Source organism: Mandrillus leucophaeus, unplaced genomic scaffold, assembly GCF_000951045.1.
Source record: "Mandrillus leucophaeus isolate KB7577 unplaced genomic scaffold, Mleu.le_1.0 Scaffold596, whole genome shotgun sequence".
In the NCBI taxonomy this organism is placed as follows: Eukaryota; Metazoa; Chordata; class Mammalia; order Primates; family Cercopithecidae; genus Mandrillus; species Mandrillus leucophaeus.
Window position 1 is genome coordinate 1,817,753 of NW_012106430.1, and position 27,252 is coordinate 1,845,004.

Genomic DNA, 27,252 nt, shown 5'->3' on the forward strand with positions numbered 1-27,252 from the left:
AATAGAATTTCAGGAGGAATTTCAGCTTAGCTTGGTAAGTCATACCACTGCTCTTGAAAATACATCTTTAGATCTCAGTCCAGAAGTCTGAAGAAATTGGTGGGCCCTACGAGTATAATGTAAATAAAGTCAAGAATGCCATTCAAAGTGACATTGGAGTGGCCAACACATACTTGAGTACCCTACTCCTGTAGCCTCTATAGCCAGATTTATTTGGCATAGGCTCATCCTCAGAAACCCAACAGATTTTTAATAGCCTGAGATTGAGACTAACAGGGCAGATAGGACAGTTCTCACTGACAGTCATGCCTGTCATTCAGAAGAATGACAATTCACAGTTTAAAGAAGCTGTAGGGTACAAGTGGAAATTTATTGGTATAAACTAAGGCCATAAAGAACAAACCTTGGTTATAACTGCTTTTGAGCACTTTTTGAGCTATGTAAAGGAATCTGCTATAAATATTCAAGGAAGTTTCTTAGAATAGTTCCATCGAAGAGAAACAGAATGTGTGTGTGTGTGTGTGTGTGTGTGTGTGTGTGTGTGTGTGTTTGTGATAAGAGACAAGAGTAATAAAAGTAAAGAGGAGGAAGAAGTGAAGATCTGGAGAATGTAATGATGGAGATGCATAGATGCATGGAGAGAAAGTAATAAGTAAATAGGGGACGTTACAGAGGTTTAGCTAGATAGGAAAAACAATTCCTAGTCTACAGGGAATAAATCCTAAAAACTACAAAAAATAAACAGCATTGCAGAAAAGGAAGGAAATTACAGCTAGAGAAAAGGTCTTAGTGAATGACTTCCCTGAAATAAACAGATGAGAGAATATGATGTTGATGACTTAAACATTTTGCATAAAGGCTGAAAAAAAACACTAAGAGGATATTAGAACCAAAAGAAGCAGAAGTACAAGGATGTGGCCGTTCAGCACAGCTATAACCACAACAATGGATACATTTTCAAGAAGATATGAGTACTAAAACATGTGATTTTTGAGAATTTTCCCTAAGCACCTTTTGCTGGGCACCATCAATCCTGCAACTGTTACTTCTGCCTTTGTTCTCTTTCTTGGTGGCTGGGCACCTGATCCACCTGATCCAGGGAAAGTCATTTCATATTTCCATGGTCATCCCATCCGCAAAACAGGGACAAAGCTATCTTTGCCACTTGTCTAACACAGCTATTTTAAGAGGTAAATAGATCATATTTGTAAGAAATTTTAGATCTTGATATAAAATACAACATTAATAAGAAGTCTTTGATTTTAACACACATGAGATTTGTAATAAGATTTTTTGGTTTGCTATCCATGTGAGAAAGCAAGACTGCAAATTTCCCATGGTTTTTATTTTTTGTCTTAGAAATAATGTATTATAACTAGTGTTGGGCCATATTAGAGAGTAAAAGAAATCACACATCAGGGTGAAGTCATTAGAAAGGTAAATACAGATAGATAGATAGATAATGTATACCATATAATATATAATTAATATACATTATATAATGTAGATAATATATAATTATATATATTATGTATTTTCTAAAAGACAGGAATATATACATATTTAGAGAGAGTACATAGTATATAGTACATATATGTAGTATATACTAAATATATAGTGTATACTATACTATATACTAAATGTAATTGTGGTTTTTGCCATTAAAAGCAAGGCAAAATCCCAATTACTTTTGCACTGGCCTAACAGTATATAGTACATAATACATATAGTGCATATATATATATATACTGTGACAAAGTTTTACTATTCTTCTTGACTCTTAATGAAGGGAGGAGGGAGCTTGTTGATATTACCTATTAATACTATTTCTTAAAATCTATACATATGTGACCATTTAATCACTCATGAGTGATTAAACATAAACATGGTGACAAAAACCATGCCAAACATTTTAATTTGTAAATCAATGAGATAAAAGAATATTGGTTAAGAAAAATTACAAAAATTAAATTAAATGCCTGAAAAATAAATTAAATGCCTGGAATCAGACTCCCCATATTTAAACTTTGCTTGCATTGCTTACTAGCTGTGTACTTCCCTGTGCCTTAGTTGCTCATTTGAGGATACTGTTAATACTTCATTAGGTTGTTGTGAGGATTGGATGAGCCAGTATCTGCAAAGATCCTAGAACAATTCCTGTTACATAATAAACACTATATACAAATGTTTGTTCAAACTTTTCTTAGCATGCAGAATTGCATGCTAAGAAAATATGACCTCTGGCATAACTTTTCTGTCTCTTTTATGCCACTAATTCCTTTATTTGTATATATAACTTCTCTTCACTGTATGAAATATTGAATCTAGGAATCAATATTCACTAGAATTAAAAAAAAATCTTTCCTTTTATTGACTTTCACTGGACACATGGGATAAAAGCTATACGGTTTGTCACTGGTTTTCCTCTTCTCCAGTTCATCTTCCTGTTTTTGGTAAACTCCTAGGAGCACGTCAAGCTAATTCCTAGATCTGAGGTTTTTTCCCCCTAAATTGCATTATTTTGTAATGCCTCTATCTCTATTCCAATTATTTAAATTATATCCAGTAAGGTTCAGTTCAAATATCATTTCTTCCATGAGGACTTTCTAAGAAGACTAGCACTTATTTTTCATACCACATAAATTTGCTATCTTTGCTATTATTTCATGTTTTTTCATTTTGCTTTTCTAAGTAGATTATAAATTACTTAAGGAAAAGGATAACCTCCCTTTATTTGGTTCTCCATAGCACACCATAGGACCCTAACGAATACTTATTGTCTCATTCCCACAGTCACTAAAATGAGAAAACATCATTCCTTGTTCTTTTCAAGTAAAAGTAAAATAATTAGACCATTAATTCCTGATATATGTATTAGGACATATGGACATATGTAATTTTCAAAATATATGTGATAAGAGAATTCAGGTGAAAAATGTCTTTGTGTTTAGACACACAGAAAGTGATGCAAACTTCATAAATTGTTAGTTGAATTTGATACCAATTAGTGCAGTTTGCAAGGCAGAAAAACTTGTAATCAGTTTTTCCTCAAGCAAATATGAATCTGCCTTCAACCATATAGCTCTCCAGAGAAGCATCCCCAGTAGGGAATTTGAAATTAGAGTGATTGCCTGTCACTAGGTCTCCCAAGGTGTAGACTTTGAATTCAAACGTGAGTCTGTTCTTTACCAAAATGCCTTAGGGACTATTCAGGTCCTTTCCTCATAGACAGCTAAATGCCTTTAGTCATATTTGCCATGACATCCAATGTGACAATTCAAATAGTGTATAAACTACCAATGTGTGTACCACAATACAAGCAGAAGGTAAGCAAACGTTGCTCATATGTTATGAAATGACTTAGTTTCAATGGAAGTGTAAGCGAATGTATCTGTTCCATGCTGTGAAAACAACTGAGGGGCACTTGGTAATTCTGCCTAAAGAAGAAGGTAGAAAAATTAAAATGTGTAGAAAATAAGACGTCAAAGAGAAAGCTGAATTTCCATTACAGACAGCAAAAGATACTGCAGAGAATCAATGGAATTTATCTGCCACTGAAAAAAAGTAAAACGGAAAGGAAAGTGTCTAAGAAGTTTCATAAAATATATATTTATATTTTTATTGACTGAAATGAACCAAAAGTACTGTGGTATTTAGAAATTATACACTTTTTATGGTACTTTAAAAAAATACAGGCACACTTGGTTTTATTATGCCTTACAGATATTACAATGTTTATAAATGCAAGGTTTGTGACAACCCTGTGTCAAGCAAGGCTATTGGCACAATTTTTCCAACAGCATGTACTCATTTTGTATCTCTGCATTACATTTTAGTAATTCAGTCAATATTTCAAATTTTTCATTATTATTTTTCTCTGTTATGAGATCTGTGATCAGTGATCTTTGATGTTACTAATTGTTTTGAGGCACCACAAACCACACCCATATAAGACTATGAACTTAATCCTAAAGCGTTGTGTACGTTCTCATTGCTCTACCCACCAGCAGGACTCTCTGTTCCTCAGACCTCCCTATTCCTTGAGACACAACAATATTGAAATTCAGCTAGGTAATAATCCTACAATGGCCTCTATTTATTCAAGTGAAAGAAAGAGTCACTTTAAATGAAAAGCCAGAAGTAGCTAAGCTTTGTGAGCAATGCAGGTAAAAAGCTGAGATATTCTGAAAACGAGGCCCCTTGTGCCAGTTAGCCAAGTTGTGAATGCAAAGGGAAAGTTCTTGAAGGAGATTAAAAGTGCTACTCCAGTGAGCACATAAATGAAAAGAAAGTGAAACAGTCTTAGTGCTGATAGGGAAAAAGTTTTAGTGGTCTAGATAGAAGATCAAACCAGCCACAACATTCCCTCAAGCCAAACCTAATTCAGAGGATGGCCCTAACTCATTTTAATTCTATGAAGGCTAAGAGAGGTGAGGAAGCTGCAGAAGAAATGTTGGACACTATCAGAGGTTGGTTCATGAGGTTTAAGGAAAGACACCATCTCCATAACATAGAAGTGCAAGGTGAAGCAGCAAGTGCTGATGGAGAAGCTGCAGCAAGTTCTCCAGAAGATCTAGCTAAGATCACTGATAAAGGTGGCCACATGAAATAACTTTTCATGTAGACAAATGATTTCATGTAGACAAGATTTTCAATGTAGGCAAAACAGTCCTCTATTGGAAAAAAAATGCCCTCTAGGACTTTCATGGCTAGAGAGGAGAAGTCAATGCCTAGCTTCAAAGCTTCAAAGGAACGTCTGACCCTCTTATGAGAGGCTAAAGCAGTTGACGATGTTAAGTTGAAGCCAGTGCTCATTTCCTATCCTGAAAATACTAGGGCCTTAAGAATTATGCTAACTCTACTCAGCCTATGCTCTATCAATGGAACAACAAAGTCTGGATGACAGTTTATCTGTTTACAGCACAATTTACTATATATTTTAAGCCCATTGTGGGGACCTACGGCTCAGAATAAAGGATTCCTTTCAAAATTTTACTGCTCATTGGCAATGCACTGGGACACCCAAGAGGCGCTGATGAAGATGTTCAAGGAGATTAATGCAGTTTTCATGCCTGCTAACACAATATCCATTCTGTGGCCCATGTAGCAAGGTGTAATTTTGACTTTCAAGTTGTCTTATTTAAGAAATACATTTTGTAAGGCTATAGCTGCCACAGATAGTGATTCCTCTGATGGATCTTGACAAAGTCCATTGAAAACCTTCTGAAAAGGATTCACCATTCTAGATGCCATTAATAACATCTGAAATTCACAGGAGGAGATCAAAATATCAACATTAACAGGAGTTTGGAAAAAGTTGATTCCAACCCTTATGAATGACTGAGGGGTTCAACACTTCAGTGGAGGAAGTAACAGCAGTGGTGGAAATAGCAAGAAAACTAGATCGGAGGTAGAGCCTGAAGATGTGACAGAGTTGCTGCAATCTAAAGATAAAACTTGAACAAATGAGGTGTTCGTTCTTAAGAATAAGCAAAGAAAGTAGTTTCTTGAGATGGAATTTACTGCTGTTGAAAATGCTGTGAACACTGTTGAAATTACAACAAAGAATTTAGAATGTTACATAAACTTAGTTGATAAAGCAGAAGCAGGGTTTGAGAGGATTGACCCCAATTTCGAAAGAAGTTCCACTGTGGGTAAAATGCTATCAAACAGCATTGTATGGTACAGAGAAATCTCTTGTGAAAGAGTCAGTGTGGCAAACTTCATTGTCTTATTTTAAGAAATTGCCGCAGCCACCCCAACTTTCAGCAACTACCACCCAGATCAGTCAGTCAGTAGCCATCAACACCGAGGCAAGACCTTCACCAGCAAAAAGATTATGACTTGCTAAAGGCTCAGATGATCCTTAGTATCTTTATGCATTAAAATATTTTTTAAATTGAGTACATTTTTTAGAGATAATATTATTGCACACTTAACAGACTATAGTATAGTGTAAACACAACTTTTATATGCACTGGGAAACCAAAAGATTCATGTGACTTGCTTTATTGTGATATTCTCCTTATTATGGTGGTATGGACCTGAACTTGCAATATCTCTAAGGTATGCCTGTATTATATTTATCCGTGAGTTTGGTCTTTTAGCCTGTGAAATTAAGTCTTAAAATTCTGATTTTGCCCGATTGCTTATAGGCAAAGTCAATTACTAATTGAAGTAATTTTTGATTTTTTTCACCAAAGAGAAAATATTGAAGTTGGAATGGACCTGAGAGATACTGAGTCCACCCCCCTTACTTTACAGATGAAGAAAATGAGGCCTGAGAGGATAAGAATAATTGCCCAAGGGGAATCTGGCCTCCTTCTCCAGGGCTTTATCACATGGCTTCTCAATCTTCCTTTGCTAACACTGGTCTTTAGTGAAGCTTAAAAATAAGATCAAAGAAAGCTCAAAAGGGGATCTATAGAATAAAATAATATAAACTGGGGCACTGAGATGAGGTCCATCCATTCCCTTCGAGAGAAATTAACATATAGAGATCTGCGCCTCTTTGGCCTTTGTCTTTTCCTGAGAAAGCTTCAAGATCAGTTAACTCTGTATACCTATGAGAGTGGGACTGAATCATGGCAAAGCTATTAGTGACAACCAAGCTTCTTTATTAAAAATCCATTTTGGTGTATGTGTGTGTGTGTATGCATTTAAAAGCAATAATTCATTTTATAAAAAGGTCAGTGTGAATCTATTTATGTTTCAAGGCCAAACATGAAGTATAGGGTTCAATGAACAATTTCAGAGCAGTCAAGCCACCAGAGAAGTGCCATATGAGCACAGTGAGAGCCAAAGTTGAAAGAAATGTATAGGATCCACTTTCTGATTTTCTTTGGTTATCACAAGCACAATAGAGTATAGGAGGCCACCTGGTGGTGAAATGAACCAATTAACCATTTAATGTTAAACTGAAAAGCAAGCAAAACAGAGTTTGGGTTGTTACAAAAGGAAAACTAGAACCTGGGGCAAGAGGATAATAACAGATATTACTGCAATACATCAGATAGAAAATTGAATTGGGAAACTATTCAAGTCTGTAAAATAATGGATATTCCTAAAGTGTTGCCATAATAGTTATTATTTATACCAGGGATTAGCAAACATTTTCTGTAAGGAGGCAGATAATGAATAGTTTAGGCAGGCTGGCCACATGGTCACTGTTCATGCTACTCAACTCCACCATTGTGTAAAAGAAGATATAGATATTTCCTAAATGAATGTGCCTGGAAGTGTTCCAATAAAACTTTATTTTAAAAATGAGTGGTAGGCTGCATGTGACCTGCAGGTCATAGTTTGTCAGCCCCTGATTCTGTTTTATCTATTGAGCACATACTATTTACCAAGGACTAGGTAAAGCCCCTATATACATTACTTCATGGAATCCTAACAACAACCTTTCAAGGTAGGTGTTATTATCCCTACTTCCCACGTTTAAAAACGGAAGCCTAAAATGTTTCAATAATTTGGAGGAAAAGGCACTAAGCCTCATTCATTAGACATACTTTGTGTAGCGCCATAGCCATTTTTTTCCTCTGTGATTGCACACCCTTGTGCTGACCCTCCCTCCCATTTATCTTGCAGAGGCTGCTTTCGGTTTCCCTCAGTGGTGACTCTGCTCCTGTTTCTCCACCTCATGTTCCCTTGAAATGTTGTTTGTCTCTTAACATCTTTTTCTCCATCACTTCTTTTATGTTTAAAAACTTTATGTCAGTTTTCATAACAACAGATGTAAGCAAGCATGAAAAAGAGACAAAAGCAATGTATTAAAAATAGATAGCCACATATACAACAATAAGCCAGGGAAACTGTCATATTGTGTATGCTCCAAATGGAATGTGAGCCAAAAACACAATGCTCACTCTTACATAAATAATATATTACGCATCCACTGGGAGAAGAAGTAGCTCTGTCCCTAAATGGAAGAGGTTTTTTTTTTTTTTTTTGGTCCATTTTTTATGTCACGTTCTTTTTCTTTTTAAAATTTTTAAAGGCATATACTGTAAGTCATACCATCTCCGACAGGCTACATTCCTCTTCCAAACCATCCATGAACTATTTCATTAACTGTTAATAAGAGACAGTTGAAAAACCTGATGGAGAAATCCATGGAGCTTACTAAAGCCTCTCAAATATATGGATTTACCAGCAGTCTTTCAATATTAGCATATTTTCTGCTACAAAAGAGGGTGGAAGTGGTTTCAGTTAGATGGAGTGTAGACAAAACTGAAATAAATGACTTAAAAAATATTTTTTCACCAACCAGCTTTGAGCACCAAAAAATTTTCTAACTTGAAACTGCAAAAGCTTGAGAAATGTGACTATACAGAAAACAGAAGAGCTCATTACAGAGCATAGATTTTGGCTGATCTGACAATGAATTCCACCAACAGAGAGGATTTACACTCGATATATGAAGACTTTCAGGAAAGGAAGAGTCAAACGTTTGAATGGCAGGCTGTGGAATTCCCTCTGGAAAGATGTTCAGTGGAGGACAAATGCTCTTCTATATGGAATGGATAAAAACAATCCTTGAAAGAGAAGGAATGAAATAAAGGTCCTTTCAAGGTACTTGCAGTCCTGGAACACCACTGAAATTCCCACTTTACATGGAACTAAATAACTGTACAAAATCTCTTAGAGATCAACTTTGGAATATTCAGGAGAAAAATCATTAAGCAGGTGATTCAAATCAGAAAGTATTTACTGAGTGCCAAATATTACCTAGCGCTGGGGAGATGTTCTGAGCAGCAGTGTGGACAACAGCAGACAGGGAACACAATTATTCACTTCGGATTAAAAAAAAATCGTTGTGCTCCAATGCTCCAATCAGCTTTCTGGAACTATTTCCTGAACTTGGTGAGCTCAAAACTCCCACAAGAGCTGGCTGTCACATGAGATTTCTGGCATTACTCATGGTATCCCTGGATCTTTTTGTAAACAGAAAAGGCTTCTGACAATGTTTCCATACTTTATTTCTTTTTCTAACCCAAACTTGGACGGATGGAGCCTAGTGAAACTATCATCAAAACTTGGATTATAAGATGCTAGCCAAATTTGAATTCTTTTGCGATATTTCCATGTTAGAAAAGATTTCAATTAGCTCAACCCTAGAGACTCATTTATACTTAAGTTAACATGAGGATTTTGGCTCCTGGTTTGTAAGACATTACTTCACAGAATGGGTCTTTAGCACCACCAGGCAGATGAGAGTGAGGAAGAGGAGAGAAAAATCATACAGACAGGAATGTTTATCATGCATATTTTCAAATTGCAGCATGTCAGCTGAGGAAAGCTAAGGAGGAAGGGCAAAGTTCAGTGGAAAAACAGTAAACCCAAAAGGATGTCAAGGTGGACACAAAGAGGACCAAGAAGTGAAGTGACTACACATCTTTGTCAGATGCTAATTTGAAATGATGCATTTTGTAACATTTTCTTAATTGTTTAAAATCATTAAAGCTCACAATTAATCACTAAGTAAAAAAATTACAAATTGCCATATATGATTATTTCTTAAAATTATGAATAGTGTAAAACTTTTTAAAAACGAAAATGTGGGAGAAAGTTTCAAAAGTGTTTCAGCCCTCTCCTGGTATTAGAGTAGTGATATTTAATTTTTAAATTTCCATATTCTGAATTAGCTAGCTACAGCTTTGGGAAGATAAGTCACTCTTTTACTCTCTCTTTCTGTCTCTTGCTCACGCTCTCTCTCTGTCTCTCTCTCTCTCTCTTTCTCTCTCATGTGCACGTGTCTCTCCCTCTCATCATAAACTTGGACTAAAAAGCCAGCCCAAGTCCAAGTCCCTTCTTGTCTTCCTCACCCCCTTCTGACTACATTCTCAGAAGCACACGCTCATCTGAAGTCATATCTAATTTTCTGCAATGAATGTGTCAATAAACTCTTCTGCCAACTATGGTACAAGTACAAATTGTGCTTCTATACCTACCATTTCTAATTACTGTTCATATTCACCAACATCCATTACCTGATTTTTAGATTTCACATTTGCACAGCACATGTTGCCTTCACATGTATAAATAATCATACCCGTATGTATCTAAATATTCAAGAATACACCAGAGAATACTATGGTTTGAGAGGCTGGAGACTAGCCATAGAGTTATGGTGATTAGTTGTAGATTTTTGTACCATTTATGTCTCAGATATGGGTGTCTTTGTCCTTCCCTTCCTCTCAGCCTTTTTCTTTCCCTACCACTTTCTCTTTCTCCCTGATATCAACCTGGCCAAGCCTGAGTACTCTTGGTATTAGGAACTGTCTTTACTGCACTTTGGTTTTGCAAGGAGAGAAACTTTTGTTTTACATATAACATAAAAGAACATAAAGCTTTACATTCAATTATCACAGCATAAAAATAGTTTTGTTGAAAAATTAATAAATTGATAGCATAGTTCTGATTAATAGAGTTTAATTAACTATCGAATAAGCCTTGTTGAAAATATGTGTTTCAACATATATTTATTGAGTTTCTATTATGTGCCAGGCACTGTGCTTGGCACTGGAGATATATTAATAAACAATCAATAAATAGATAAGAACCCTCCACCTGTAGTGTGAAGTCTAACAAAAAATATAATCAATCATTCTTAAATGTGGTCTATAAAGTCCATATTTATGATCATTATTTTAAAATATGCATTTAATTAATAAACAAGTATTCACAGCTAAATAATCCCCAAGAAGAACTTTCTCAGGGAGGCACTTTTGAGTACTAAAAGGGATAATACTGTTATAATGAAGGTTGTAAAATCCAATATGCCAAGATTTATAACATGGAAATGTGCTCCAGACTGAAACTTGGCATGTATGAAGGAATTTTGTACAGTTATTTATATATGCATTATTTAAATGTCTTGGGACTATAGCATATCTGATTCAAGGAATCTGGCTTCATTCAAATTCAATCTTGGTGAAATATTTTTTTTTAATTAAATAAGTTAATACTTTGTATACGTGTATATATATATATACACACACGTAAATGTATGTGAATAAACACATTTTATGTATGTGTACTTCCTCCACAAACTTCCCAGCTTTTAAGGCTAAAATGAGATGACAAGGGGAGTATTAAAATTCACACATTTTCTTTATGTAAATGTCTATAAGCATATGGAATCAACTACTTAGGAAAGCAGCTGAAATAGTAAGTTTAGATGAGTTTCAGTAGGGTATAGCTATCCTTCTGGAGAAAGGCTAGAGCTCTGTGGTTTGAGAAACTTTAGAAGTGAAATTGAAATAAACCCAAAGGCCATAAGAGCGTTAGCCTCATTGTTTCTTTCCTAGCTTGCATGTGCGTGTCTGTGTGTCTGTGTGTTTTGTGTCTTATGGAAATGAATCAAGCTTCAGCAGGAAGACCACTCCTTCCTTCTTTGCTTACCCCAGTGTGCCTCATTAGGGATAGAGTGTCACAGAAGTGCTTAGTTTAACAATGTATGAGTTTCACAAATGCCCACATTATTAAAAATATGGTTAGGAAGGCTCTTGTTTCTGAGAACTGAAATTGCTTCCTCAACAGGACTAGAAAATGGTTTTTCTGAAAATGATATTCCTATAGAGCATCTCTCCATGGGGACCCTCCTTCAGTAACTTCCTTTGGCATAACAGGATCCAGGAGGTTGAATCCTCTGAGGGCAATGCTGCCTTTAGTGCATCTTCCAAAAAGCATAAATATTTTCATCCTTAGCTTTCCTGAATCTAACAAAATGCAAGAGGCCCCAGTGAGGCTCAGCATGGCAATACTTCCCCAGCGTATTGAGGTGCTTCAGAAAGTTTGGGGGCTTTCACAGAACAGCCTGATGATTAGCTAAAGAGCCAACCCAAGTCTATCACCTTTTCTTTGCAGATATACCATCTAACATTTCTTTCTTCTATTTTAGCACAAAAAGCTTATATAGAGGGAGGAAATAATGTTCTTGCAAGAATCTACCTGTTGTAGAGAAGACATTGGGGCAACAATGAGCAGGCAAGCAAAAGACCATGAGCATTGCAGCCACCCAGACTGAGTTCAAACCCCAACTTACTTAGTTCTTGTGGTAGTTATTAGTACTGCTCAACAAATATTTCTAGCTTTCCACATTTCAGGCACATAGTAGGGCTGCATTTCCCCCATCTACTTTGAAGTTGGTTGTGGCCATGCAATTAGTTCTGGCCAAAAATTTTGAGTGGAACTGATGTGTTTCTTTCAGGTAGAAGGCTTAATGGCCAGAGTGAGACCCGCCAGAGCTCCCTTTTCTCTCTTCCATAGTAAGGGAATATTTAAGAGGGTGGCTGCTCCATTAGCTTAAGTCTTAGAGTGAGGACAATGCCAAGCAGAGCCAATAGCCAACCTGTGGTGGACATGTAGTAGGCATGAGAAATAAATCTTTGCAGTTTTAAGTCTCTGAGATTTGGGGCATATTTGTTATCTTGGCATACCCTAGCCTAACCTGACTAAGGGACTAGTTCTGTGCCTTTTAGGCTAGCCTCCTAACTTCTTTATGTTTTTGGCTCAGGGTCTATGAATTAATGAAAATAATCAAGATCCCTGCGAGCATTAAATAAGATAATGTGAATGGGGCACTGACACAATCAAATTTATTAGTAAAATCTTACTATTTGACAAGTTTCTTTCTCCCTCTATCCTATGCCCATCTCAATACCACACAAACAGGTTCACATATACATACACATAAACACACTTCTCTTTTTATCAAATGTTGAAGAATCATTTTTGTTCCCTTTTCTAGATTTCTTCTCTCTACCCACTCTCTTCCCTTACCAATGCCTTTCTATTTTAGCTAGATATTAAAATTGATATTTAATTCAATATCATTATCCTGCCCCTTCCCCACAGAATATCTGCATTCAGTAGAGTGCATTCTTCTTTACCCCAAAGAAAATCTTGAGAATGGGATTACAGGCAGTATGGTCAGTTGGTAATGGAGCTAGTTGGGTTGGAGAATTTCCTAATACTCCAAATTCATATCCCTTGGACAAGCACAAATCTACTTCCTTCCAAAGTTAGACAATGTTATGAGATAAGGACATAAAGGAAGTTAATGAGTTTATGTGTGAAAGCACTATGGGAAAGCTTTTCCCTTGGGACTTACCATCTATTCTGAACAGGTACCAGGACTTCTTTTGAAATAACTGAAACGTTACCTAGGTACCTTTTAGCTCCACATCCCTGCTTTAGGAATACATTCAAGAAGTTATAATAAACTATACAAACTAGAATGATGATAAAGACAAATTATTTAGACTAAATAGCATATGTATCTTATACACTTCCTTGTGGTTATAATTATGATAACCAATGCCTTCCTGATGTAATTACATAGAACATTAAGCCTATCATTTATCTTTTTTATATTAATACCCATTTGTCAATGATAATACTTGGTTTTCATCTCTAAACTTTGATACTCTTTTTTAAAACAAAATAAATAACCCCATTCATATCATAGCTGTCTGTAAAGTTTAATCACACATCATATAATTTTTTGCCAGCCTAAAACCAGAGTAGCCCCAATATGAATATAACCACTAAAGATAAGTAATTTAAAAACAGGGCATGCTAAAAAGCAGGTGAGGGCCACTGCTATGAAGTCACTAACCTGACATATACATAGTATTGAGTAGTTCAGGAGCCAAAGATGGCAGTGATCCAAAAACTCTTTCTTATTAGAAATTTAAATGTTCCTCTAATTTCTTTTCTAGAAACTAGAAAGCAATCTACAAATATCTGGGGCTAAAACAAAAGCTATCAGGTTAACAAAAGAGTGAATACTATACATTCCCATCTAATTAAGTAAAAGTCACTTTTCAAAAAATTAAAGGCTGAAATTTTTTGCAACTTAATCCAAAATTTTATTAGCAAACTCTAATTATTATCCTGATTGGAAGTCATAAAATCTCCCAAACAGGTCAACTAATTTAAGTGCTATCTGTAATCATTTGGATTTTAACATGATGGTTATTACTTATTACCCTGAAACCAAGCAGCACAATGAGATATTGATTACTTTTAACCTTTAGATCCAAGGATTCAGGAAAGGTCAGAGGAGGGGAATACTCTACCTCTCTTGGCTGGCAAAGGGATGGCCTTCAGGAGAATTCAAATGATTCCCATTGGCCAAGTACATCCAAGATTAGTTTATTCTCTAGGCTAACAAGAAATGATGATACTTTTAAAAATAACACTCGGCACATATTTAGTGAGCATTACCTTTATATAACCAACGGCTTCAGATGTGCTTCACATCACAGCAAGTTAACAAGGATTGTTAACCCTTTACCAAGTTTTGTTTGTGGAAGCCTCTTTATTGAAATGAGATAGTAAATATAGGAGCATTTGTTGGAATAAACTTATCTCATTGAACTCAGAGTTCTTAGCAGATTCCAAAAGGCTGAATACAATCATTGGCCACTGTTGGCCACTAGCATTTCTTTTGGTTTTCTTTTTCCATGACAGCATTTAGAAATATTTTTCACATTTGTGCTGCTAAAAGCAATGAGTCCTAGGTAGGGTCCAGCAGAATTACAGGCAAGAGAAACATAACTGTTATGTGTTAGATTAATTTGCAGAACACTTGGCATTATTATTGCCAAGTCGTCAAATTGTTCCAAGTTGTTCCGGAAGGTTGTTATTAATAGTATGTTTTCTGAGGAAAGTTCTGTCTACTTTTGGAACTGCATTTCTGTTGCCAAGGAAACTCCTTTAAGCACAGTTTTCTAGGAGCACACTGCTGCTTTTGTTTGCCAGTGTCCTATTCATATCATCTAAGTAAGCGTTTTACGTGCTCCAGCCTTCAGTCCCAAATGTTGAAGTTTTAGCCCATTTAAGTTGCTTTTTCAAACATAGCTAATGGCTGCTATGATTTCCCTCTCTCCCTTTCTCTCCCCTCACTCTCCACTCTCCATCCAAGCCCCCCTCTCCCCGCCTTCTTCCCACTCTGCCTCCAACATGCCCAACTCTTACTATTCAAGTTTTATTTTTTTAAACAGTTGCATTAGGGCAGATAGTTTTCACAAGTTTTTGATAAATTAACTTTAATTTGAATAATAATTCCATAGGTTGTAGCATTAGTCCTTCAAGTGTTAATTATCTTTTCACTCTAAAATTAATGTACTCATTTCCTACTGACTCCTCTACCCCATTTATTGAAGTGCTGAGGAAAACATGTCATTGAGTCCTGAGCCAGCCCTGTTGTTGTGATTAAGCGTGGTCACATGGCCCATCTCTGCCAAAAGGAGGGCCCTGAGAAAAGGTGACAAAGACAGTGATTTCCTGTCAGCAAAGAGTACGACAGGGCTGTCTAGAAGTGATGCAAATGAGGGGAACTTTCCCCACGGCTTGTTTGATCCACTCTAGGCCAGAGCCAGCCAGGCCAGGGAGAGAAAGAGCAGCACAATGCCTCAGAGGCCAGCCCAGAGAGCCAACGCACCTTCCGGACAGTAGCTCACCCGCTAGAGACAAAAACTGCTGGCGGGGCTTCCCTTCCTTGCCCCTCCACACACAGAGCCAACTATTTCTTGGCATCCTATTCTCTTAACATCTTTTTCTTTTTTTTCTTTTTAAAGAAGTGATTCAAATAGGAATTACAGGCTCCAGCATGAACAGTGTTTCAAACGTTGTTGAGAAACCACATTCATCTACTTTTTCTTCCCCTAAACATTTTCAGGATAAGTTTTGCCCTCTCTCAAAAAAAAAAAAAAAAAGGAAAAAAACATATTCAAGTATTCATAGCAAACACCGATTCATCAAAGCTCAAATTAATATGACAGTTAATCTAAGGAGTTTTCAAACTTTAATAAAAATAAAACAACAAATTCATTTCTAGATAAGCAGTAGAGACAATCTATGTCTTTCCATTCTGATCACTTTTTAAATGACTAGATAATGGTATTTGAAATATTATAATGAATTTAAGCATATTCTTCTTATCTTAATGGAGTTTTAATCTAACATACAATTAAACTATACAATTAATCTACCAGGAAAAGAGGTAAAAAATTATCATTAAGTTCTTGTGCCTGATATATCTAGTACATTTTTACCTTGGCTGCTTCAATAACTGTAATTTGTTTCATTTTGAACATCAGGGTAGAGATGTAACACTCAACACTGAAATTCCAATATAAGGCCTAATTAACAGAATTTAATTTTTTGACACAGTCCTTCTATTCTATACACCACCATGTGATTTTTTTTAAAAAAGTTAATGAATTTTCTTCTATTTCAAGTCTAGCTACTGCGACCTGGACCATGAACCAACCTAACATTACACTTTCAGGAGCTCAAGTTTAGTCATAAGAATATCAAATCACATCTGAAATTAGTTAGATCAATTTGGTCCAGAACAAAATAAAAGAGAGCTATTCCAGAAGGCTGAAATGTGTGAATTTATAAAATACAGGAATAGTGTGATTAATCTGTTTTCTGTGATCAGTCCATATCTATGACAACATCATTTTGATATCAATAGTTATAAAATAGCAAGTCAACTATGTTCCATTTTTCTTCTTGTACTCTGTATTTCCTATTTCTCAGAATTTCTATTTCTATTCTATACATATTTATATTTAATAATTATTATGATTAGAAATTTATTTACCATACCATTCTAAGCCCTTATATTTAAAAAAAAAATCCTAAAAGAAAATGTTTTCACATCTAAGTATCAAAACAAAATTTCTTCAAAGGAAGTTATATCTCTTTTTCTTATAGAGAGTATATATTTTGCAGTTGGACACATTTCCCTCTTTGCTTTCACGACCAGGAAATTCAAAATATAACACTGGGATCACGTTTTAGTAACTTTATAGGGCTTTACAGTTTATATACAGGCATATTAACTCTTCTTACAGATGCAACTTCTAGTCTATGTATATTTTCTCCAGTGTGATTTGTATTTATATTTTTAAAATATTTGTATTATTTTTGTGTTGAGTCTTAGAAATAACCTTAAATTCATAGCAGGGTAAAAATGTAATTGATCTGTTTAGTAGCCATGGTATTATATAAATGAATGGCCCTTTTCCTTTTAAACAGAGGGCATGTTTGGACTTCTATGAATGGAGCCATATGAGTAACTAACCTTCAAAATTAAGTACAAAATCTTTAGTATAAATTATCTGAAAGTACAAGGGTCTTAGTTGAATTGGATACTTATTTAGTAGTATTTTAAGCTGGGAGAGTTATTTTTAACCCTTTATAAATCATGTACAAATCATGTTGCTTGACAACGGGGATATGTTCTGAGAAATGTATATCCCTGCTATAATCTCTCCTTTTCTCCCCACCTCACTTTCTGCTCTCTTTCCAATCAGTGTTTCATGATTTTGTCACTGTATGAACATCCTAGAGTGTACTTAGATAAACCTAGATGATAGAGTAGATGGTAGAGACTACTACACATCTTGGCTATATGGTAGAATCTATTGTTCCTAGGCTACAAACCTGGACAGCATGTCACTATACTGAATACTGTAGGCAACTGTAACACAATGGTAAGTATTTGTGTACCTAAACATAGAAAAAGTACAGTAAGAATATAGTATTATAACCTTATGGGACAACCATTGCATATGTAGTCCATCATAGGCCAAAAATCTTGTTATGCGGCCCATGACTGTAATCTAATATTTTATTGATGAGGAGCAGGTAAGCTATCATTCAAGGAACAAATCTATAAGTGGGGTGTTTCAGTGAGCTTCATACTATCTGAAAACTCGTGTTCAATTATAACAATAATCACCGGGCTGCAACTTCTGAATTTGGCCCTTCAAATTAACCCTTGGAGTCTGGAACTCCATACTAACATAGCATCACTAGGAGGTCTGTCATCTGTGCTCTGTAGGTAGCAGCAAACTGGCAGTCCTTTGTGCATAGGTAAGGAGTCCCTGATAGGGTACACCCTCGCCATACTACAAAGTCAGCTGTAGCTGCTGGGGAGGACAGTGCAGCAGCAACAGCAGCAGTCTGAGCTATAACTCTTCAATCGTTGAAATGCTTCTAGGTCCCTCAGTCTATAACACTTAGAGGATGGGGGAGGAGGTGTCGTGAGCTTCCCCAAGCCTAAGAATAATGCCACCTTTGATCTGTAGAAATGAAAAAATGGAGCTTTTCCTTCACAAGTGGGTTTTAAATATTTCTCCATTAATAGTTAATGCACATGCAGACCAGCAGAGTGACAGCTCCCTGTGATTATGAATTCTGGCATCGTAACTCTAGTCCAAATAGGAGCTGAACTTTCAAAATCATAGTGGTTACTTTTGACAAATTAAATTGTCCTACTTAGGAAGATAGGAGGAATGAAGAGAAAGAAAGTGAGAGAGTGGGTGCAAATTTTTCTTCGAGGTAATTCTCAGGTTGAGGAAGAAAAAATGAGAAAAGACTACATTGGTGTTTTCTAGGCTGACGATATTGACAATGTTTGTTAGAAAATAGATATAGAAGGCTCCTATTCAGAGGTAAAGCAAGACAGATAAGGGGGAAGGGAAGTCATTGGCAGTATAACTCACTGTCTCAAAACAAAGAAGTAGATTTAAGGGAATGGTTAGTTTTTAATAGGAATTAGGTTGCTTGAGACTGCAGTTTAAAATTAACTCAAAAAATGGTCTTAAATTTCTAACAGTATAAAAATAACAAGAAATAGTTTAAATAGAAAGTCCACTTTATAGCCCATTGCAGTATTAAGGTTTCTGAATTATGTCAAGTTGTACTAATGTAGTCTTTGCCCATTAAATCCAATTATTTGTCTTTATAAATTCCTTGTATGTTTTGCTGGCTTTGGATAGCCTAAATATCACAATAGATGCTCTACTCAGGATATCTGCTGAGTGGATAATCTAGGGTTTCTGTATTTCATACAATCTATAGTTTCATATTTAGGGGGTAAAGCTAGCTGATTTTCTAGTGGAGACCAGGATATAAAAATATATAGGTAAAGTCAGGAAGGTAATGCATAATGTTGAAAAAGCTAAATAAGCTTCACTCTCACTGACTAGCATCTTACTAGATTTTATCTAACCTGACATTTCTAAATGCATACCTTGGGGATCAACCTAGGACTCTGTAAGTGCATGAGTCAGGGTTTGGGCATAAATACTCCAGGAAAGGAGTTGAGTGATGAAACACAGAGAGCCACCGATGGAGAGAAGAACAAAGGTTTTAAATGCTCTAATAGAAGGAATAAAGATTCAGTCCTGCTCTGTAGTTTCCTAGGATTTTTGCCATCAGTCGGCTGAAGATCTCCCTTAAAAGTTTCACTTCATCCTTTTCATTAATACCAGGGATGATGAGCTTCATTTTCATCCTTGATTTTTAAACTCACAACTGTTGGTTCAATATCAGCTATATAAGGTGTTTGTTCAATAATGTATACAGTACAAGTTTAAGGCATTTTCCTTGGTGTTATATAAGTATTTTAAAAAACGAAGATGGTATAGATATGTTGAGATTGACTGGGAAATGCTGTAAAATGGGTTGGGAGGTCTTGAGTTGTCACAATGACTGGGGAACATGAAGAGTAAATGTTCTGTAGTGTTAAAGACAGGCCCACAAACTGAAAAAAAAAAAAATGTTTTGCCCTAAATGTCAATGGTGCCCTTAATAAAAAATCTTGATAAAGCACTGGTATCTTTTGGGGTCAACAAATAAAAAGATTAGAGATAAATAAGGTAGTCTCAAATTGTATTTAAAACCTAGCAAGGCCTGGGCATCAATTGAAGAGCTTTATTCCTTCAGGTATCTCTATGATCAACAGACCATAAATACCCCTTTCTCAAGGCATCAGTTCAGTTGATTCCTGGAAAAACAGATTAGAATAGAGGAATAGGATATTGAAAATATTGACCTAACCTGGAAATCCCTGAGGATTCCTAGGAAGACATGAAATTAATTCTTCTCATCAGTTTTTCTAATTTAGGAGCCACCTGAAGTTCTACACGACTCCTCAGTCAATATCCTCAGGATTATTCTGGAGGCTTCCAAGCCTCCGGAATAATTTGGGAGCGCACATAAAGAAAGACCCTACAGACTTGCAGCATTTTCTACTGGTTTCTAACTCAATCTTTAATTTTGCTTATAAGCCAAATGCAAAGTTAGTGCTGGTCTAATGAGCAGAGCTATGTTAAGCACCTAAAAGCAGAAGAATGGTGACAGGACGTGAGTCACAAATGAAAAATCACAGTACAGAAAATGTTTGGAAAAATACTATAACCCAGAAGTTCTGAGTGGGTGGAATAATGGTCTTCGATATGCCAGAATGGGAATTTTCAGGCAAAGCACTTATAAGGAAACCGCAAGAAAAAGAAGACTGCATTTTTGTTCAATGATTTCCTATTAATTGTGATGTAAATTATATGAATGTGATTTTGACAAAGAATAGCACTGTTTCTGAAAAAATAGTGGCTTATGTGCAAAATACAAAATGCATCAAGAAGAAAAGAAATGTTATTTGGCACCATGAGTGCAATAAAGTCCGAGATAATGGCTTATGGTTAGGTAACCGTTTATATTTTCCCGTTTGGCTCAATTTTTAATACTTAAGTCTTAGGGATAAAATATTTTTCTATCACTAAATTAATATAGATTTATACACGTTTTCATATGCAATTCCTGATCCTGATGTGAAATGTGAAGTCATCTAGTTTTAGCTAAATTCGGTTGAGACTGTTACCGTAACAATATGTTATGCCAGAAGATATATTAGATAGCTGTGTTGTTAATGTGGACAGCTATCCATACAGGAAACAGCTAACAGTCAACAAACTCAATTAATGTTGGACTGAATTCTTTAGAGAATAAAATGTCCCCATTTGCTGGGTCCCTGGGGAGCTTATATCTTCTCTTAACTGAGATGATTCCTAGGGGACACTAATTAAAGTCAACCAGACTCTTGAAAAGTACAAATATCTCTCTTTAGGGGAGCTAAAAGTTAAAATAATTTATTAAAGAACGGTAATTTAAAATGATAACATTGAAGAAGAAAGAAGGCAACTTTTATTTGACCTTGAAAGTACTTCTTATTCTATAAGAAATTTTAAAAACTAGAGGGTAGTTGTTTCTTGTCATTATACTGTTGCTGATTCTGTGGTTAGTTATTAATTTTATTTTTTATGATTCACAATCTGCTCTTTGAAATATGCCATATGCTCAAAGCAATTCAAGGATGACAACTGTCAGAATTACTCCAATAAAAATTGCCTAAATGAGGAAGATTTACTGCAGTCTGATATTTCAGTGGAAAGTCCCTCTTCCCTCCCCCTGACAGCTTTTTCAGACACTGTGAATCCTGCAACCATTTTTTAAGGCAAAATCACATGATTGCTTTTTAACTGCTAAGACTATTTAAGTAGAATTGGTAAAACACAGTAGGTTAAGGGTGGATTAGCAGACATGGAAAACAATATAGATAGTTATTAGATGGATTGCCTGCAATCAATACATGAGTTTCAAGCCAGTTTTCTTAAATCACATAGAAATGTATTGACATAATACGACAACGTCTGCTCTATGTATCACTAATAAACATTAAATTGGATGAACGCTGTAATTTGGCAGCAGCAAGCCAAACCAAAGGCAAATTTCTTTTTTCCCTCGGAAGATCCGAGGGGTAGATAGAATCCACCTGAGTGCTCCAATCGTACCACGTTTTGTTAAATGTTACTAGTCCATTTATCCTTCATTTTGTTTCAGTCTATTTATGAATGCAGTTTCATTTATTGCTATTCATCTTGAAGATAAATCTTTGTCCTTCTATAGAATTACAGCAAATAGAATGTGATAAAGGGAACTTTCTTGCAATTATGATGTCGGTGCAGCCTGTCAGCACACAAGGGATGGAAATGAGTTTGGGGACAGGGAAGGGAATTCTAATAGACACCATGATACATACAATGAACGAAAAGATATCCTGAGAGACAGAGAGACTTGTCAGGCTAATCAGATCTTCCACAGCAAGGTAAAGGCAGGAAGGGTAGCTCTAACCTTGTAAAGATGCTGCTGCTGCTCCTCTGACATCATCAGGTCGTGGCTGTCCATCACAAGGGACTCCATGTCAATCAGCCAATCCCAGAGCTCCTGATATTCTGAATCAAAGTCCAGAAGCCTGAAGATAAGGCACAAAATGTAGTATGCATAAATACAGTGTAGTTGTTAAAATCTCATATTAGAATAATATATTCTTGAAAACCCATGATGTTCCTAGTGATATCTACAAAAAGAGAAGAGAAAATTTCTATGTTGTTACACAGTAGGCAAAATAGAAACTCAAACCTGCGACACAGCCACCTCTTAAGATTGTGAAAACATAATATGCAATTCCAGTGCTCATACCTGAGACATGTTAGGGCTATTTCCATTTTCTAACCCTTTCTGAGGATTTGCAGCACTTGAACAAAATGATCACCACCGCATCCTTAAAAAAGAGCACTGCCATTTAATAGACTGGGAAATACAGAGTCAGTGACTTGTAGAAGGTCACATGGTCCCAAATTTTGGGTAAGAACAGCACCCTCAAAATTTGAACCCCTTTCCCCTCTACTAGATTTTCTATGGGTATTACATCTAACAGATTTATGATTAAGAATAACAATTTAACTAATTTCTCTATAATGATCACTATCAGATCCAAATATATTGATATATACTATCAGATCCAAAATATTATTTTCACTGGGAAATCTCTCAATCATTTATCTGTCCCTCTGCTGTCTATCTGCCTATCTCTGCAAACACATATCCTACATTTATTGTTATGGATGAGTAGTCAGCATTTCAGTTTAACACTCAGAGATAGGCTTGAGTGACTCTGGTAAGCCAGTGAGAACCAGTGGCGGATCCAGTATTAGACAGGTGTTCCCCACAGACATGTAGGAAACAAAGGTAAGGACAGGAAGTCAAAACAATGAATCTTTGAATAGCCAGCAATCATTAAAATTCAAAGGAGGATCACTATGGTTTTCAACAAAATAAATCATTAGAATAAGGAGCTTAAAAGGATTAATGTGATTCTCTATTGAAAGCCTGGTGAATAAGTAAAGCCCAGATTCTTCTAAAACACTGTGATCTGAAAATGAAAGTACAGAATGAAAAACTATGACTTTGTCCTTTACCCCCAAAATCATCCCACTAAAAGAAATCCTACAGTCTTGTCAAATTGTAACTGAGCAAAACCCTATCAGTACTAATGAGGCAGCAGCCTCAGGTACGAATCTGAATTTTTCAGTTGAGTATTTTATTACTACCTGTTCCTGTCTCTGTACATTAAATGACTGCTTTCCATGAAAATATAAATCCACTTTTAATAACTTGTAATTTAATCTTAATAGATCTGTCAAAAAATTTAAGGTGTGCCTGGTGATGGGGGTGAGGGGGAATAGATCTAGGATTGTCTATTTTATTTTAGTAATTAAAAATTAAAAATTTTATTTTAATTACTTTATCATAATTATAAAGATCCCTGATTAGAACTATAAGCACCCAAGGGCAAGAATCAACACTGGCTAACATGTAGAGTTTATTAATCAATTTTTACTGAATGCCAATGATGGGTATAGTTGATATACTTAAAACCTTTAGTAAGGCTATGGTGGCCTAGAGCAGTGTTTCTGAAACTAAAACGTGCATACAGTGCAACTGATCATCTTGTTAAAAAGAAGATATTGATTCAGTAACTGTTCTAGGGTGGGGCTTGAGATTCTTCATTTCTAACAAGTGTTGGCAACACTGATGGTCCATGGACCACACTTTTTTTTTTTTTTTTTTGAGATGGAGTCTCGCTTGTTGCCCAGGCTGGAGTGCAGTGGCTTGATCTCGGCTCACTGCAAGCTCCGCCTCCCGAGTTCACGCCATTCCCCTGCCTCAGCCTCCTGAGTAGCTGGGACTACAGGCGCCCACAACCACATCCAGCTAATTTTTTGTATTTTTACTAGAGATGGAGTTTCACCGTGTTAGCCAGGATGGTCTCGATCTCCTGACCTCGTGATCCACCCGCCACGGCCTCCCAACGTGCTGTGATTATAGGCATGAGCCACCGTGCTGGGCCCATGGAGCACACTGAGTAGCAAGGACCTCCAGCATATATGTGAAATCTGAACTAGTACCCCATTTCAAAACACTAAAACAAAACAAAACGCAACCACTATAAAAGGGCCAAAAAAAAAAAAATCATCTGATTTTCTTTATTGACTCTGTGACTAATAAGGAATAACTAATAAACATTTCCTTATGTGATAGGTATAACCATATGGAAATACTTCCTGAATTATGGTCACTATTTCTCTCTCCTTGCACCCTCCTATATTTTAACCATAAAGACAGAAAAGGTGGAATACCACCCACAAAATTAGAAGAGTATATCATTCAAGGGATTATTAAAGCAAAGGGGAAAGGAAGAGAAAGCTCTTTCCATGTCAGAGGATTTGGAGAATAAAAAAGAATAAGGCAGGAGGAGCAGGTGCTCAGATGTGTGTTCTTCTCTCTCTTGGCCTAAGACCTAGAAAGGAGGCATATGAAACAGGCTGGGAAAAAAGCCCAAAGCACAAGGATGTCAACTCCATTTCCTGGTCAGAACTCTGGGAGGAAATTGCCTCATACATTGTCCCCACAATAACCTGGAGTGGGGATGTTGTAGACAGAGAGAGATCTTTGGTTAGAATTCTCTTTGCTCTGTTGTTCTCTCATTCTCCCAAGAAGAGACTCCAAGGTTCTTGAGAGTTCAGCTGGTGAACTTGAAAGAGGCATTGCCATGACAACAAAGGCACAACGACGGCCTCTCTCCAACAAAAGGAGAGCCAGGTGGGTCTCTGAATCCAGACCACAGAGAGTTGGCAGGGTCAGTAAGGGCTGCGTTGAGACTTAGTCAGCAAGAAATACCACCGAGCCCCGACCAAGTCAAGAGGTAACAGTATAAGCTAGACCAGCTACAGGCCTCTGTGGGAGGAAGCCTCATAATATCCCTGAAAAAACCCATTTCAATAAGCCCAGCCAGCCTGTATCTAAGCACTGTGTTAAGCCAGGGGACTCCACTGCACCCCAGAATTACAAGATCATGTAAATTCCTATATGTTCAGATGTCTTCTTGGAGAAAATAATGGAGACAATTAGAAAATCTGAAAAACAGAGCATTGATCCCAAGAGAGTATTTCCTAAAGAGAATGTTAATTTATTAGAGAGGCTATAATGTGTCTCAGAGCCTAAACTCTGATCTTACAGCAAGTTTTCTTCTTGCTTTTCTAGGAAAGTGTGAGTGATCATAAAAATGACCAGTCAGCAAGAGAAAAGAAAGAAGCTTGTTTCTTTTTCATTCATGTGTACCACAGAAAAAGAAATTTTGATTATGACTAAGAAATTCAAAGGGAAGAGATGAATTTATTATCTTTGCATCCTCGGTGTCCAGCATAGTCCCTGGTGATTGATGATAAATGAATCTAGATAAAGAAACCAAAAACCTTCAGTGGGGCAAGAATGACTTCAGAAAAGCAGCATGTGTCAGCAGATATAATAGCATCTCATCGCCAAAGGCCAATACCAATACAACCAGTGCCATGAACAGGCTGCTTTACTCATTCTTTATGTGAGATTTTGTTTTTACTATATTAAAATGGTAAATTCACTTACTTAAAATGATTATATGTAGTAGATGTTAAATCAATGTTAATTGCCTTCCCCTTCCTTTCACCTCCTCCTCTTTTCTATAGTGAAAGATAAACAAAGGAGGTTTATGAGCATGAGAATTATTAATGAATAGTTTTCAAATAAATTAAAAATACATAAAATAATAAAATAATCTGAAGCATGGAAATTTTTTCACTGGCTTTTTAGCATGCATTTATATCTATTGAACTGTTTCCTTCTGTTATTCTCCTTATCATGGGCCTTGGAACAAAAGTCACTTAAGACTTTTTCTCAAACAGTCTACACTGGAGACCTGCAAGTAGCAAATGAACTTAATACAGATACTCACCCTTTATCCACTCTAGTTTGTTTTCATCCTAGCAGAGAATATTTAGATTTGATATTTGATTTGTTAGATACAAATGCCTTGGTACCACATTTTGTTTCATTGGTACACAATGAACACCAATGTCCTAAACAACAAATTCTCACAAAGTCTCAAAACAGAAGACAAAAACTTTTTCTTAAAAGCATTTGTGCCTGATTTCAGATTCTTGGCCATGTGTTAATCCACAAGTTGGAAAAGACCTGAAATTTTTCCACATTTACTGAAATCAAACATATAACAATGGCAAATCAAAGCCAGGTGCAGTGGCTCACACCTGTAATCCCAGCACATTGGGAGGCCCAGGCAGATAGATCACCTGAGGTCAGGAGTTTGAGACTAGCCTGGCCCACATGGCGAAACCCCACCTCTACTAAAAATACAAAAATTAGCCAGGCATGGCGGCACATGCTTGTAGACCCAGCTACTTGGGAGGCTGAGGCAGGCGAATTGCTTGAACCCAGGCAGCAGAGGTTGCAGTGAGCTGAGATCATGCCACTGTACTCCAGCCTGGGTGACAGAGCAAGACTGTCTCAAAAAAACAGTGGCAAATGAGAAATAAATTACTGAATTTCTTTGCAGGTCCTTTCTAAAGATTCTGAAATTACCACAATTTAATGTCCCCATTATTATAGGACTTCTTAAGTAAGGAAAGAGTTCACTTTCTTACGATTATGTTACCTGCAAAGGCATGTTTTTTGTGTGATTTTATAAGACAATGTGCTCCAGGGAAAGTTCCAGCTACTCTACAGGAAAACAGAGAAGATCATGAACAAGTGAATTTATCAAGGGTAGGGCAGAACTAGTTAACAGGTCTATATTCCCTTGGAGAATATGCTGATTTTATCAGCTGAATTCAGAACCAGGATCTTCTCTTGAATTTCTAGTGACAACTGCTCTCATCTCTCTGTTTTGAAGGGAGAGAGGTGATTAAAACTGTGGCAAGTAGCTTATAATCTTATAGGAATACAAATATAAGAACTATGAGTCCCTTTTGGAGGGACTTTCCTCATAAAATTTTCTTTGTAGTTATGCTTGGGTTTATGTCAAGGCAGTCACTCTCATTTGTAATCTCCTAGATGTTAAAAGGTCTGTTAGCATACCATTTTAATACTCTATGAATATGTTACAATTTCCATGAAAGTGTTATAAAGCAGATTCATATATACTCTATGAAAGTATTATAAAGCAAACATTTAACCAAAATGTATTCTTTCCGATACTTTTTATTTAAA

At 36.3% G+C, this 27,252-nt stretch overlaps 1 protein-coding gene across 1 annotated transcript in view; it reads right to left on the reverse strand.

Moving 5' to 3' along the window:
* The window catches only part of AKAP6 (A kinase (PRKA) anchor protein 6), a 520,177-nt gene that overhangs the window by 124,096 nt on the left and 368,829 nt on the right, over positions 1-27,252 (reverse strand). Inside the window, exon 10 of the mRNA XM_011999517.1 lies at positions 22,003-22,123. Coding sequence (XP_011854907.1) covers positions 22,003-22,123 — 121 coding nt within the window. The remainder of the gene's footprint in view (positions 1-22,002; positions 22,124-27,252) is intronic.